The sequence below is a fragment of the Cryptomeria japonica genome, chromosome 9 (genome assembly GCF_030272615.1).
Source record: "Cryptomeria japonica chromosome 9, Sugi_1.0, whole genome shotgun sequence".
Lineage (NCBI taxonomy): Eukaryota > Viridiplantae > Streptophyta > Pinopsida > Cupressales > Cupressaceae > Cryptomeria > Cryptomeria japonica.
In genome coordinates, this window is record NC_081413.1 from 415,562,799 (window position 1) to 415,579,111 (window position 16,313).

Sequence of the window (16,313 nt, forward strand, 5' to 3'; positions counted from 1 at the left end):
GTAAATCCTAAATCTCTATAATATCTTCAATGGCCCTCATCCCTTTGGAAGTACAAGGTTCACCTAACACTGGCATCATCACAGAGTATTTAGATTTTTTCTGCATTATATATTTACCTGGTGGAACAACCTTGGCAAAGGTAGGCTTGGATAGGACCAATTTATCCCTATCAGGATCATTCTGCATTATGGTCTCTCTCTTCTCCTTCAGGGTTTGCATTAAATCCTCAAAATAAAGAATCAAGAATTTAATCTTTTCCTCAAATGCGGTAAAACTGGAAAGAGGATCATAGCTAGAATCAAATTGGTGGATGAAGTCAAGGGCTCTCCTGTAGGCAATGCACTTATCCTTCCTTAGCTCCTGATCATCTAGGCTGAATTCATTCCTGATTAGATCTTCAGGGAACTAGAATTGGTGAGATCTGATCTTACAAACCGCCCTCTTCCTGAACATGCCATTGAAAAAATCTTCAGGGTCTGCACACCTGGATACTGCAGTTGATAACATGTACGACTTGAAGAATTCTTCAAAACACTTCCATCCACCTTTGGTTATTACAAAGTGATGAGCCATTGTGATGGTTGGGAAAATTGTCTGTTTGCTCGTGTTGGTCAACTCGGCTTCTTGTACTCCACCAATCTGCCTCAGTACTTCTGCAATTCCTATTTTTAATGGCACTTGATAGGGTAGTAAATAAGGGGTCCCTCTAAAACCAAATACTCTTAGAATAGTAGAGACTAGATACAAATACATATCTCCCCAGTTATGAACAATCTTGATGTCCTCTGCAAACTCTTTGGGCCTAAGGAATTCCAAGAGAGCCTTGGGAATCCTAGGGTTTTCTGCACATCACAACACTATAATCTTAGATGAAAATCATCTATCAAACTTTAGATAACTCGCACCTCTCTATCCCAAGATAGAATAGTACTCCACAATTGCACTGGCATCTCCTCTTTATCCATGACCTTAACCGGGTCCATCTCTTTTGCAAAATAATCTACCCCTTTGAAAAGAAACATATGCGTCAACAAGGAATACCGTCCAAATGGCTTATCTACCTTACCATTTTTAATTCCTACTCGGCATGCATGGATAGCATCAGTGAGGAAAGCAGCAAAGTTAAATGTTTTTGATTAATTAAAAATAGGTTTTAAGGGACTCGAAACCGAGTTGCATATGAATGATATTCAGGAAAGAAACAAAACACAACGGCTACAAAAAACCAACAAAACAACCAGCAACAGAGGAAAGGACAGCAAGAGGCCAGCAAGAAATTGGCCCCAAGTCCAGCATAAACATAAATTTAGAAATTCTTCATGGTTTCTTTTGCATCCTGCGCCAAAAGCATCATTGCCTTGGCCGCTTCTCTCAAGTTGGTATTTTCCTGAGCAATCTGGCTTTCTTTCATCTTCATTTCCTTCTCCGTCGTAGTCTGCTTGGTTCTGCACTTAGGGGTCTGGTGGCTTAGGCTAGAAGTAGGAGCATCTTCAATAACTACTAGGTTCTTCTCCTAGTTTTTCTTCTCTAGATGATTCACTAGCGCATTCATATTCTAGGAGGAGACTTTAAGAACCTAGAGGCTGTGGTCCATAAGGCTTAAGGCTTTCTCATTTCTAGCCATCCGGGCATTGACATTGTCCTTATCCTCCTCCACTTGTTCCTTCATTATTTTAATGACATCCTCTAGATGTTTCAAGTTGCCTTTTATCAAATCTTTCTCCAGCCAGTCTTCCATTTCCATTTCCTCCTTCGCTTCACTATTCTCCGTCTCCTCGTGCTTTTTCCTAGAGTCAAACATGTTGATCAGCTTGTTGATCTTAACTTTCGGCTCCCTTTGTTTACCCTGCATGTTGGTAATGTTTTCAACCACCCACTTCTGAAAATTGAAGAATTCAAGGGTGCAATTGCGGGCGGTATCCAGAATGGTGTCCGCAAAATCCTTGCTCTATTCTGTCTCCTCCACATTAGGGTGTTCACCTTCCTTAGGCTTCAAATCCTCTTTCTCAGTTTTCGAGCCTTCAAGGTTAGGTTGACGATTCTCAGAATTGCCCCCTTCCTCTCCTTCCCCATAATTCTCCTCTTTATTAATCTCCATTTTAGAAATAGTTTCCTTATTCTTTCCCTCTTCTTCCTCACAAAGCACATCCTTTTCTTCCTGCACGATTTTAACCTTCCTTTTTTTATGGGTAGGGGTGCTGGTCTCCCTAGTTGAATCAAAGTCTATGCATTTCTCAGAAATCTGAGCATTGATGATTAAAGGGTCATCCTTGGCAGCCCTAGTCTTATCCTTAATATATTCATAAATCAACAGAATGAGTCCCTGGTGCGCTAGAGGGTAGGAGCTGGGCTTTTTAAAATGGTCGGCCAAGCTCTTGTTTAGAGAAGAGGCTAAATAGAAGGGCAAAGATATTTTAGCCCCATGGCGGAAGTAGTTCAGGATGGTGAAATGATAGTTGTAAATTTTTGTAAACCTGCCATCCACAGTTAAATATTCCATTAAAGCCCTAAGAACTTTTTGCCAGAAAGGTTTTACCTATTGGGGGGTGAAGTATGATATGTTGTCCTTCTTTGCCAGGTTGCCCTTCTCATCCTCTATCTTAGGGAAATTTTTTAAGGCCTCAACAGCGTACTTTCTATCCCTATAGAATTTTGTCCCCTCCATCTTGAGTCCAGTGACCTCCGAGATCAAGGTTTCATTGATTTGCCAGATTTCCCCAAACAGGGTAGCCCTGTTATTGCTCTAGCTTTTAGCGAACCTGTGAGACACAGAGTTTCTACTACCATGGAGCTTCTCCATATAATCAGTGAAATTGTGTCTATGGAGCCTTCTCCACACCTTTCTTTCGCTCTTCCAATGCTCAAAACCTAAAGGTTCATTCCTGTTAAGGTTGCCTCCCATTCTGCTTTCCAGGTGACAATATCCTCTATTACAAATCTCAGCCCGCGGGTAAAGCTCTGAATTTCTAGTTTCCCCTTGTAAAGAGTCTTTCACAATTTTGAGATTGCTACTCATGTTCATACGAACCCGGCTATTATTACAATTACCTTTCGCACACATATGATCTTGGTTATGATGCCAAGAAACACTCATCATGTAGCAGTTCATCCGCCCCCAAAATCTTTCATTGGTACTCGTTCCCTAGAAATCAATCATGATATTAACTTGATCCATTAAGGCGATCATAGTATAATTGTTCCTTAATCTCCCACTTGATGTGATCTTCCCCTATGTATTTGATGGCCTTCTCCAATTTAACCCCTTCATTGGCAAGGATATCTGCTACCTTGTTGCCCTCTCTAAATGTGTGGGTTATAATAATGCTAACATAGTTATTTAGGATAGCTTTAGCATTTTTAATAATATTGGCAATATTCCAGGAAACTGAACTAATACCTTTGAGGGCTTGTATAATATTTAAAGAGTCCCCTTTGAGCCAGATTTTTTTAAATTTGAATTCCTGGGCTAACTAGAGGCTCTTTAGCATGGCCATAGCTTCAACCACATGGTTATTTTGGGTTCCAAAAGGGGAAGCAAAAGAAGCAATACAAATTCCTTGAGCATTTCTGATAACTCCACCTCCACCAGCCTTTCTAGGGTTCCCTTTAGCAGCCCCATCAAAATTAACCTTTATCCAGTCATAATCAGGAAACCTCCAAACAATGTTATCTCTCTTATTCTTGTTGTCCAATTTGTAGACCTTATGAATTAGGTTCCATTTAGTAAGAATGTCTTTTTCCATATTATTCATATCAATAATAGCCCATTGCTGATTATTCTTGTGAGGGATGTTGATGTTCTCCTTTATAGCCCTACATATTTTTTCAAAGTTAAATGTTATGGCCAGGGAAGGGTTCAAAATTTGGGCAATCATTAACATATAATGGACTGGCATGTTTTTCTCGGCATCTTCCCCAAAAATTTGACATAGTGTCCAATACATACCCTTAGCTCTCAAGGTAAACCGATTCAAGGAAAATGGTTCCATTGTGCTAGGGCCTACAACTATTAACCCCCCTATTTTGACAAAGAATGATCTCAATGGGCCACTCCAAAGATGATCTCTTTGGGCATTGTAAACTTAGGTTAATGCCTCAAAATCAATAGGCTCAAGATTAATCAAAGCTTCACTAAGCTTGAAAACATTTCTAAATTCTTCATCCTTGATTTCAACAAGGGCTGATCCCTTTATGTTTCTGATGCATCTGGCAGTAGGGTCGTAACTTTGTGTGATTAAGGTCAACAAATCAATGTCCATGAATACACCAGGGACCACAAGTTTTCCACATCTGAATCCCAAATACTATTCATAAGGGAAGAGGCATGTCACTGACCAAAACCCACTTTAAACAAACTGAGACTGGATATCCCTATTTGAGGGTCCCTCAACCAATTTCCTTTATCATATAAACCATCCCCAATTTTCAGATGGGGGTTCTTTGGTACTTACTCCTCAGCTCTAGCCCCGACATTGGTCGACATGGTTAACTGCTCAAGAAAATCATCACAAATATTTCGGTCCTAGTAATTTACCTTCCCTATTAATTCTCTTTTGGGTCCCATTTTAAAAGTATGTGACTGAGCCAATTATCAATCAAAACAATGTTCTTAACAGCACAAGACACCAATTCAACAATCTTAAGCAAAGGGTAAACAAAGAACAAGCGAACGTAATTTTAGCTTGAAGAAACTCTGCTCTGCACCAGTGCTCTCTGCAACTACTTCTGTGGAATGATATCCTCATCCAATTGATGCAGGAATATATATGACAATTTGGCTCCTTAACTGCAGCATTAACACCGCATGCTTCGGCCATCCCTTCAAAATTGAATTCATGCAAGAATTCAAAAATTTGGCTCCAACGGGTCAAAACAACTCTAAGTATTTTTTCCTTTTCTTCTTTCATTGTTTCACAGAGCGTAAAGCACCTGTAGGTTCATTTAACAAAATCACGTTGACCATTCGATCAACTAAAACTTGATCAACTTTTAGCTTTTGACTTTTCCTCATTCGGCAACAGACTAAAAAAACCTTTTCTCTATTTCATGATAGGTAAGCATCTTGCATCTTGTCCTCGCGAAACTGTGCTAGCCATCTGATCAACTGAAACTTGATCGGTCTTTACTCTGTCTTAATCTGGCAGTTTATATTACTAACTATGCTAAAATTAGTTACCACTAACCATTTTTGGTATTTCACAAATGGTAACAAGCTCACATCTTTGGGTTGCGAAATAACACCCACTGTCGGATCTTTCTTGAGATGCTCGTCCCTTATCAAACTATTAGAACCTGCGGATGTGGGCCCTCTGAATCAGTGCTTTCCACTTTGGCATTCGATCCCTTTTGGACTGATGTGTCAACCTCTTACTCACTGAAAGACTTCAGCGGGATCCACTTCTTTCATTGCCAGCTGTGTCTGACAAGTTACCTCTTTTTCTTCAGTTCATATCATTCTGTTTGTTGGGCCCACCACCTTGTCGCCGAGTTTGTTCTTTGACTTACGTGATCTGGAAGCCACGTGTAACTTTTTGATTTGCAATCCATACCACCTGGACTATTCATTGGAATGCCATGTCATTTCGCCATTTTGCGAAAACTAACTTTCGAGCACCTTTGGGCCGCGAATCAACGCAGGCCGTTGATTATTATCAGAGCTGCTCACTCTTTACTCATTAGAAAACCTACCAGCTTTTGGGACCCACCACAACTTTTTTCTATTTTGGAATAGGTAAAACATGTGCACTCTGATCTCATGAAATAACGAGGGCCATTTGATCAGATAGAACATGATCGGTCTTTAATCTTTAGTCGAAGCTTGGACGTCGAGCCCACCAAAACCTTTCGCTACTTCGTGATAGGTAATCTTTGATCATCTTTATCTCACGAAATAATACGAGCCGTTAGATCTTAGGGATTTGCACCTCTGTTACTCTTTCTACGAACCACTTCACCTGATCCCACCATCTTTTCACCATTTCGCAACTTGTAAACCACAAGCACCTCCCGACTGCGAATCAACGTGAGCCATTGATCTCTTTGCAAATTGATCGCCCTTTAGCTAAGGAAGAAGTCCTCATTGCTGGGTCCCACCAAACCTTTTCGCTATTTTGCGATAGGTAACTTTCGAGCATTTTGAGTTCGTGAATCCACGTGGGCCATCCGATTGACTGAGAGTTGATTGACTTTTACAAGGCCCGAGGAACATTAGAAAAGGCAGATTTAAAGATGAATAAAATTTAAAACATTTAAAGGAACCGTCTAGGTAAATAGCAATGGGGGGAACACTTTGCATGACAAAAGGACCCATTACTTAAGTGAATAAAGTAACTCAGGATTAGAAACCAAAGGTTTTTTTTCTCAAATATTGAAGCGACTTAAAACCTAAAACCCTGAACTCCTTAGGACTTAAAACAATTTTGAAGCAACTAGGGCATACCAAACTCAAAATTTTCAAAAACCTAGCCAATTATGGACTGAGAACATCTATTTTTAAAATAGTGATAATAGCGGCTCTAACTGGGGATGGTTGATCCCAAGATCAACACAAGAAACTCAAAAACTCTGGAGAAACAAACCAAAAAACAAGCCAAATAGAAAACAACCAAAACAAACCCAAATATATACAAATAGAGGACCTATTGTGCATGGACATCAAGAAAAGTAATGCTTCAGGAATTGTCCATGCACTGGAAATTCCTGTACTTCATCATTCATATTCTTTAGAAAGTATGAGTCTTTTCCATTCACATCATAGACCACAAAAGGGCCAATCCATAATGACTGAAACTTCTTATGCTTTCCCTTGTCCTGTCCTTTTGCATTCCACTAAAGAAAAACATCACCAATTTGAAACTTTCTCAATGATGTCCTTTTGTCAAACAGATACTTAGATTGCAATTGGATCTTCAAATTTCTCTTATGGGCTAAAGTTCTGATTTCTTCCACTTCCACCATTTGAATCATTCAGTCCTCCATAGGCTCAGACAACTCCATGTCTTTAGCTTGTAGGAATTTATATACTGGAAGAAGATTACTTACTGGCATTCTAGCTTGTGTAACATAAACCAGTTCAAAAGGTGACATTCCAATGGCCTTCTTGACAGTAATTCTGTGAGCCCACAAAGCTAATTTCAACTTTTGACCCCATGACCTCTTGTTCTCTTCTAATATTTTCTTAATAATATTCAAGAGGCTTTTATTACTAGATTCAGCTTGTCCATTCCCTTGAGGATGATAGGGTGAAGAGTAAGACATAATTATCCCATGACTAGTGCAAAATCTAACAAACTCTTCAGACATAAAACTCATAGCATTATCCATTACTAATTTTGCAGGGACTCCAAATCTAGTTATAACATTATCTATCAGGAAATCGATGACAACTTTACTTGTAGCTCTCCTGGTGGGTATGGCTTCGATCCATTTAGTAAAATAGCCAGTTGCTACTATAATCCACCTGTGGCCTCTTCCTGATCTTTCAACAATTTCTCCAATAAAATCAATGCCCCACTGGACAAAAGGGGCTTCCACTATGACTGGATTTAAAGGTAAAGCTCCTTCATATTTTAGCTTGGATGAAAACCTTTGGCATGGGTCATATTTCCTAACATGTTCATGAGCATCTTTAAATAAGGTAGGTCAATAATACCCAACCCGAACTATCTTTCCAGCAGTTGTCTTAGCAGAGTAATGACCTCCACATACTCCATCGTGCATTTTAATCAACACTTTCTTGGCCTGGAATTCATCCAAACACATTAGTAATGCCCTATCTCTATTTCTCCAAAAAAGGTCACCCTGAATGAGAACATATTTTTGAGACTTAAGCTTTAATGTCCTTTTCTGATTTTGGGTCATCCCTTCTGAAAATGTAGCATCTCTCAAGAAATGTACTACTTTTGAATAACAAGGTTGCTTTTCAATGCTGGTGACTACAATGTTTTCAACTTCAAAATTGTTTATTTCAACATCAATAAGATTAGATCCAGCCATAAGCTTGGCTAGGCCTAAGCCTCTCACCAATTTGGTGATCTTTATTTCCAAATCAAATTCTTGGATTCTATTAATCCATCTGCACCTTTTGCCTGTGACCTTAGATTGGGATAAAATGTCCTTGACTGTAGCATGTGGAACATAAGCAACTACTTGTGCATTTATAAGATATGGCCTAAAAGCTTTTGACAACTTTAACCAAAGCATATGCCTGTTTTTCCATGATCTCATACCTTAACTATGTTGCTTGTAAAGACTTGTTATAGAAAGCTATGGGATGTTCAAATCCCTCATTATCCTTTTGCAACAACACTGCAGCTACTCTATGATATGAAGCAAAAGAGAACAAAGAAAAGGGCTTACTATAATCTGGGGATTTCAACACAGGTGCTTCCTGAATGGCTCTTTTAATCTCAGCAAAATCCTTTGAAGCTTCTTGATCCCAGCAAAATTTTGTATCCTTCTTGAGTAGTCTAACAATGGGCTTTACCACCTCTATAAAGTTTGCAATGAATCTTCTAACAAAATTAACTTTGCCTAAAAAATATTGAATACCTTTAACACCCTTTGGTTCAGGCACATTGTTTATTGCTTCAATTCTTTTAGGGTCTATCCTTACCCCTTCCTTGGAGACAATATGCACCAGCAACTTCCCTTTAGGATAGAAAAATGACACTTCTTGGGGTTTAATGACACACCAAATTCCAAAGCTTTATTGAACACTTATTCCAAATGTCCACAATGGTCATCAGCCTTTTTGGAGAAACATGTTAAATCATCTTGGTACACAACCATGATGATTTTGATGAATTCTTTGAAGGCTACATCCATTGCTCTCTGAAATGTAGCTCCAGCATTTTTTAATCCAAGTGGCATTCTTACATAAACATATGTTCCCCAAGGGGTGGTGAAAGCGGCTTTGAATTGCTCAGATTCCTTCACTAGCACCTGATTATACCCTAAGAAACTGTCCATCATTGACAAAAGATCATAGCTAGTTACTCTCTATAGCATGGCTTCCATATTGGGAGAAGAATAATTATCCTTCAAGGAAGCAACATTTAAATTTCTAAAATCAACACACAATCTTATGTCCCCATTTTTTTTTCTAACCGGGACCAAATTAGAGACCCATGAAGAATGTCTTATAGGTTTAATAATCCCCCTTCTCTTATCTTAGTCAATTCTTCCGGCATCTTGGTTTCTAGTAGGGGATTAATAGGTCTCTGCTTTTGTCTGAAAGGCTTAGCATCTGGAAGTAAAGGAACTTCATGCTGAAATAGGTCTTGTCTATATGCCTTTAGGTCTTCATAGGACCAAGCAAACACATGCTTATATATTTTCAATAAATTAATAAGATTAGTTCTGACATGAGGAGGCAAGTTTTTTCCAATGTATACCAACTTAGTGGATAATTTTGTCCCCAAGTTTACTTCCTCCAATTCTTCTAACTTGGTAGTAGATTGCTGGTGCAGGTGACTGTCATTATAGCTGAACATGCCCTAAAGCTCTACCAACCCTTTCAGTATCTCATTTGTTTCCAATTGAACCAAGTCATTGCCAAATATTGTCTCCCTATTGTCAGTCACCTCTACTAATGCATTGTAGTCAATTTTCTGTCCATCATAATCATCAATGCATTGTATGAACCTAAGAATATCTTCATCATCGGCAAAAACTTGCCAATTATACACATTATCAGGGATGGCAGGCCTAGATTTTATTTCCACAGTGGATATGCCGGTTAGTGTTGCATCATCATTTTTCAATGCAACATAGACTAAAAAGTCTTCCATGATATTCTTTGATCTCTCTATCCAATTAATAGAAAAAGCACTAAAATGCTCAATGACATCCCAAACTGCATGCTTATATCTTTTCAATATATCATTTTTTGATGCATATTTGGATCTTACCTAAGAGACAACCAATTCTGAATCTCCTAAAACTTTCAACAGTTGTATCCCATGCCTCTTTGCAACTTCAAGCCCCAATAACAAAGCTTCATATTCTACAGTGTTGTTTGTGTACTGCAAGGCTAATAAAAAAGAATATTTAAAAGTTATACCTGATGGGGATACAAAAAGAACTCCTGCTCTAGACCCTTCTTTGGAGCAAGCTCCATCAAAATACATTTGCCATAGACCATGTTGTTATGATTCTAATTCAATCACAATGGAGTCAGTACTCTTTAACTGAGGTAAAATTGGTTGTACTCTAAAGTTGTCAAGATCCACATCAATCATACAATTGAGCATGCTAGGATCTAGATTTTCAATTACTCTAGGAGCACGTGGTTCTCTATATAACTTGACTTGATTCCCATTTATTGGGATGGTAGCATAAGATAAATCCAATTGGACATTTCCACCTACTACTGCTGCCCACTACCTAGATAATAACATGCCATAATGAGGTTTAGTGTCAGTGAAAATAACATCCATCTTATAGGTCGCTTCAGGGAATGCTGCTATCTTCACTTCAACATCTCTCATTGTACCTATCACAGGCACTTCTTTGTTATCCATAGCATAGCATTTCCCATATACTATAGTCACTGATAATCCTAATTCTTTCATAACACCATAAGGCATTACATTAGCAGTTGCACCTGAATCTATCATACAATTTTTTATCAACCGGGTATTCAATAACAAAGTGACATAAAAAAGATCTACCTGTGAAGTCTCTTGAGTAATAGTTGTTCCAACATAAACCTTTGGGGTTTGGAACTCCTGGTCCTTTCCATTTTTAACTAAATCAGTGGGTAGGACTGTGTTACTGCCAGATATATTAGAAAACAAAGACAAGGCAGCTTCTCTATGTTCTTTTATTTTCAATAACTCTATTAATGGGACAATAACTTTCATTTGTGTAAGAGCCTGAGGCATGTCAAATGTGGAATTTCTTCTCAACTCAACATTAGCTTTAACTCTTTCTGCCTTAAGCAGACTCACCTTCTTTGTTGTAGCAGCTCCTTGTGTATCATTAGTATTTTTATCATCTGTACTCTTGGGTACATCTTTAATTTGATATTTCTTTTCTTGACCCATTTGAGGGGTAGTAGCACTACTTGTTGCCTTTTTTCTGAAAAACCTCTTTTACAAACATAGAACTAGGTTCACCTTGATCAATATCCTTTTTGGTGCTCCTTAAGTTATAATTGTGCTTTGCCTTAGCTATAGTAGCCTTGGTGAGATTTTTCACTTCTTCCTCACTAGGCCTTCTAAGATGAACTTCTTCATCTTCAATGGTTACCACATTCAGAGTAGGATACCAATCAAGTGTTAGTTGTCCTTGAAAGGACCTTTTACTGTCCAACACATCACTAAATAAACTTTCTACAGATTCCTCGTCACTTTCTACAATGGTTTCAAACATATTAATATCAGGCTCGGCCTCTTGTCTCATGGACTCTTCTAGGCCTTGAGCAGCTACACACTGATGAGGATAATGTGGCCCATCACAAGAAATACAGCAAGGAGTGTTCTCTATGTTGTGAACATTTTTTCCTTTTAAGGGATCAGGGGTGTCTTGGCTCTGAACATTCTTAGGCTTCTCATTATGAGGTTTACCATCCTTCCAATTGGTATTATAAGGCATATCATGCAATCTGGGAGGTCTATCTTGCCAATTATAGTGAGGCTTATCATTTTTATTTACCTTAGCAGTTAGATCCTTCATAGTAGTGACTAACTTTTCTATCTTATCTTCCTCCTTAGCAACTTTGTTTGGTTGCTGTTTTGTTTCCTGCCATAGCCTACCATCAGTTCTTCTTCCTAATTTTCCGTTTCTCTCCACATTGATAGAAATTTTGAAAGCATCTCTCAGGCTATGTGGATTCTTATCCCTTAAAATATAAGCCATTTTGGAATCAAATGCATTGTAATAAGTGTTTAGGCACATGTTATCATCCAATCTCATCACCTGATACAACCTATGCATGACTTTCTGAAATCTAGCATTGAAATCGATGACCATTTCATTATCAGATTTTTTAATATTATTGAATTCATTTAACATGAAACTCACATTTTTTTTGTCACCATATTGTTCTTGAAAGCAATTCTTGAAATCCTCCCAAGAACCAATGCTATTAATAGGGAGACCCCTATACCAATCTCTTGCATCATCTATTAGGGATTGGATAAATAATTTCATTATGAAATCTTCATCTACTTTCTCATAATCATTTATCAAGTCACCAAAAGATTTTAAATGCTCCTGTGCACTAATTGCATTATTTATAGCAAACTTATGGAGTCTATCCCTTAACTCAATAGGAACATGGTTGGCATATCCTAGAATTCCATCATAAAATAACTGCCTGTACTACTCTAAATTGATGGGTCTCCTTTGGAAAGGGTCAACAACATTGTTATTACCCATGTTCATTCTCACAGTAGGGATTTGAGTCTGAGAGATTTGATTATTCTAGTTACTTACAGGGGCTTGACTGGCTATTGTTGTATTGACAAGCAAAGTGGGCTGAATTTTAACAGTGGGGAGAGAAACTTGCTGAGGAATGAGCTTATTGAGATCTTCTCATGAGAAGATGATAGGGGGAGCTTTTAGATATCCAATTTTCTTTTAACCTCTTAGTTAGCTGCTTCTAACTCATCCTTCTCTAGCTCCATTTTTAGCTCTTCCTTTTCTTTTCTCATTCTTTCCATTTCTATTACATGTGTTGATAATCTATGAGAAATTTCCACTGTATTCTTGGATCCAGACCCATCCTCCATACACTTCTGCTTTCCTTTTTCAATATTATTCTTAGCAGGTTGTGGGTCACTAAGAACTTCTCTGCTTGGTTGGATTATTGATTTATATGCTGGCTTCGTCTTAGGGACTAGAATTTCTCTAGTCATAGGACCTTCATTATCACTCTTTTCCTTTTCTTGGGCCAACAATTCAAGATCAACAATCTGTCTAAGAAGCCTATCTCTTTCCATCAGTTTTGCTTTGACCTCTTTTTCCCTATTTGCTTCCTTTTGGGCTCTTAAGGAGATTAAGTGATTAACCTTCCTACTTAGGTCCTCTATCTCTTGGGATACTTTATCTTCATCAGGGAAAATTGCCTGAGAGTCAGATATGTTAACTTGGTCTATATCAATCAAGCTGATGCTTCAATCGACCATTCTGGGCACAGAATGTCTGACTACATTAGAACTACTTCTGTCTCTCTTGGAAAAGCTAACATGAGATATATCTTTATTTAAAGCATGAACATCATCTATATTTCCAAATAATCTAGAATGGAAACCTAATACATCATGTTCAGATTCTCTAGAAGAAGAATTTGATTTTGCATAGACAGGTCTATCAGATATCTTACCAGTATTGTTACTTTTCTGCACCCAGGCAACATTTAATGGCTCATGTAATATTGATCTCTTCTAACCTCTTCATGACTATTTAGGTAATCCCTCCTATGTCTCATGAGGATGCTTTTTCATGAAGGATATGGTGTTTTTTCCTCCTTGCATTGTGCTTGTTTCCTTTTAAGAATCGTATTTATTTCACAAGGACTGGTTATGACTAACAGAGTCGCCACCCACAAAACTATGGGAAATATGAAAACAAGCTTGAACAAAATATTGCGAACCTTCAGAACAAAATCACATATCAAAAATAGAGAAGAAATCCTAAAAGATATTTCTAGACAACACTGATATTTCAATAAAAAACCAATCTATACCATAGACAACACCAAGATATTCTTCACCAATCTATACCACAGACAACACCAAGATTATTCTTTACTAATTTAAACACCAATTTGCATCTGGATTCACACAGTGACTGTTCCCCGACTGAGTCACCAATTTTGTTGTTCTCAAATTCTGATTCCCCCTAAAATCCCATATAATAAAATAATAAACTCCATCTACAAAAGAGAAATCAAGGAGAAGGAAACTTCAGAGCAACATATGACAAGGTTTGATGAACCTTCTACACTTCAAACTTATCCAAAGTTCAGGTGGGTATACCTTATGTGAATTGAGTTCACACTTTTAAAAGACAAATCCACAGTAAACCAGTCAAAAAACCAATGAATCTTATCACCTCAAAACTAACTGAAACAAAGAAAGAAAGCTTATGCTCATGTTCAATATCGACCTACAAGATATGTAAAAGATAACCACAATAGATACCAGTGCCTTATCCAGGCCACAAAGTCATCTAAGTTTAAACAATAATCTCACAATTAAACATCTTCATACATCCCATCACCTCGGCTTTTATAAACCCCACATATGCCTGACATACATAAGAATTTACCCTCATCAAACTAGATAGCATTCATCAAATTCAAATTCTCCCACAAGGAATTTACTGATAGAAATGATCCCTACATATTTAATTCCCCCCTGAAGAGAAAAGCTAAGAAACGCATCTATTTAAGATTGCCTTACAACCCATACTCAAATGAATAACCCTAGATTACTCAAATTGAAAATAGTAAATATTTGCAAGTACACTTGAAGACAACACAGATTCTAGGCCTCAAAGTTGATGGTTTGTGTATTGATATTAATTCAGAAACTATTACAAAAACACTTGAATGTTCTCCATAAGACTTAGAAAAAGCTCAGATAAATTTCTCCAGCGTTTCCTTACAATTTCCTGCGATCTCATTTTCCATAGTCCTAGTATCCATTTATAACCACATGGATGCATACAAAGCTTTGGCCTTCCCTAAGAAAATTTGTTACAACTATATTTTGGTTCAAAAAGTAGTTACAAGTCTCTTTCTATCTCAGCGGCCTTTTCAGTTGGTAACTCTTCTGCGATATCCTCTAACTATTCTGGAGCATCTTCCAACTGTTTTGGAGAATCTTATTCTTGCACCTCATATTTCTTGGACCACTCTTGGAAAATATCATCAGTAGGCCATGAGTAGCCAATAAGCCTTTTGTTCAACTTTAATAACTTTTTCCAAGCATTCCTCACTTTCCTTACCTCTGACTCCAAAAAACCATAATGTGATTTGATCTTTTCTATTTCCGCAATTGTTTTAACAAATAGTGAGGTATCATCTTTATTGATTATTTCATTCACCCTTAGAGATAGATTAGCCCCTAACTCATCCATCCATACCTGTTTATATTTCAACTAATTTTGATTAACAAAACCTCTAGGAAAGAATGCAAATTTATGCTTGGTATACTCTTTCCTATACAAGTTGGCCTTCCTTTCCACATTAGTTCTTCCTTTTGCCAACTTTGTCAAACCTTTGGTCAACTCACATGTGGACTTACTAACAACATCAGACCCAATTTCATCATATGATGCACACATCAGTTCTAGGTCCACTTCTCTGGGCAACCATTTATTCATAATGGGCTCTAAAATAGCCTTGTCCTCATTTAACTCACTAAGAGTGTCCATGATCCTCTTCATATTTATGTGTACTATGGGAGCATCAACTTTATCAGCAAAACTCAAAGTTGTAGCCTTTATCTTCTCCTCATATTTTCTTGCAAATAAGGCCTGAGCCTATTTCATCTTCTCCAATTCATGTTGATAGGTCTTAGCTAGTTGAAAACCAGAAGGCATAGGAGAAGGAGGGAATTCTATGATGGGACTAGTAGGAGGAGGTCTTGCTAGAGATGAAGAGATTGCCAAGGTAGAGAACTCATCTCCTTGCTATTGTCCCATTAGCTAACTTTGAAGCTTGGCAATGGTACTATCCCTACTAGCTACCTCTTTCTTTGCTTCATTATAAGCCTTTAGAACTATCTCCAATTTGGTTTGAAGATCAACCCTTTCTTTTTCTTCCTTCTCTAATACTGCTACATTGAACTTCGCAGGCTCCAAAATAGTACTAGCTGCTTCCATCACTCCTGTGTCCTGGACTCTCCTGAGTATCATTCCTCCTAAGAGATTAGACTATGAGGTGTCCTTCCTTCTTCTACCCTCATCTCTTTTAAGGGACCACAATACCAGAGAGGTGTCATCTTTGCTAAATACCACTCCTTTCATTGGCTTGGTTTCCTTTCTTACCGCTTCCAGGACCAATGCATCAGCTATATCCCATTCAGGGAGAATTAGCATACCAGCTTTTGAAACCATTTCCCTTCCAGCCTTAGGAGTGATGGCTTTGAATTCATTCATGATTTCTTGTTTGACCTCTTCTTCTATTGAATTTGTATCTTTATGAGGCTGTTCACTTATTCTTTTTGCACATTTGATCTTGAACTGATGAATATTTTGTTTCCATAGAAACTGCATGAAAGCACCTGATGCAACAAAATTGTTGTCAGCTAGGAATTCTTTACTAGCTTGCTTGACAGTGATGTCCAACTCTTTTCCT

The 16,313-nt window shown here is 37.9% G+C and overlaps 1 protein-coding gene across 1 annotated transcript in view; it reads right to left on the minus strand.

Moving 5' to 3' along the window:
• LOC131074132 (uncharacterized) overlaps positions 1-15,838 on the minus strand; it is an 80,728-nt gene extending 64,890 nt beyond the window's left edge. Inside the window, exon 1 of the mRNA XM_058010703.2 lies at positions 15,704-15,838. Within this exon, the coding sequence (XP_057866686.1) occupies positions 15,704-15,838 (135 nt within the window). The remainder of the gene's footprint in view (positions 1-15,703) is intronic.
• Between the last annotated feature and the right edge of the window lie 475 nt (positions 15,839-16,313).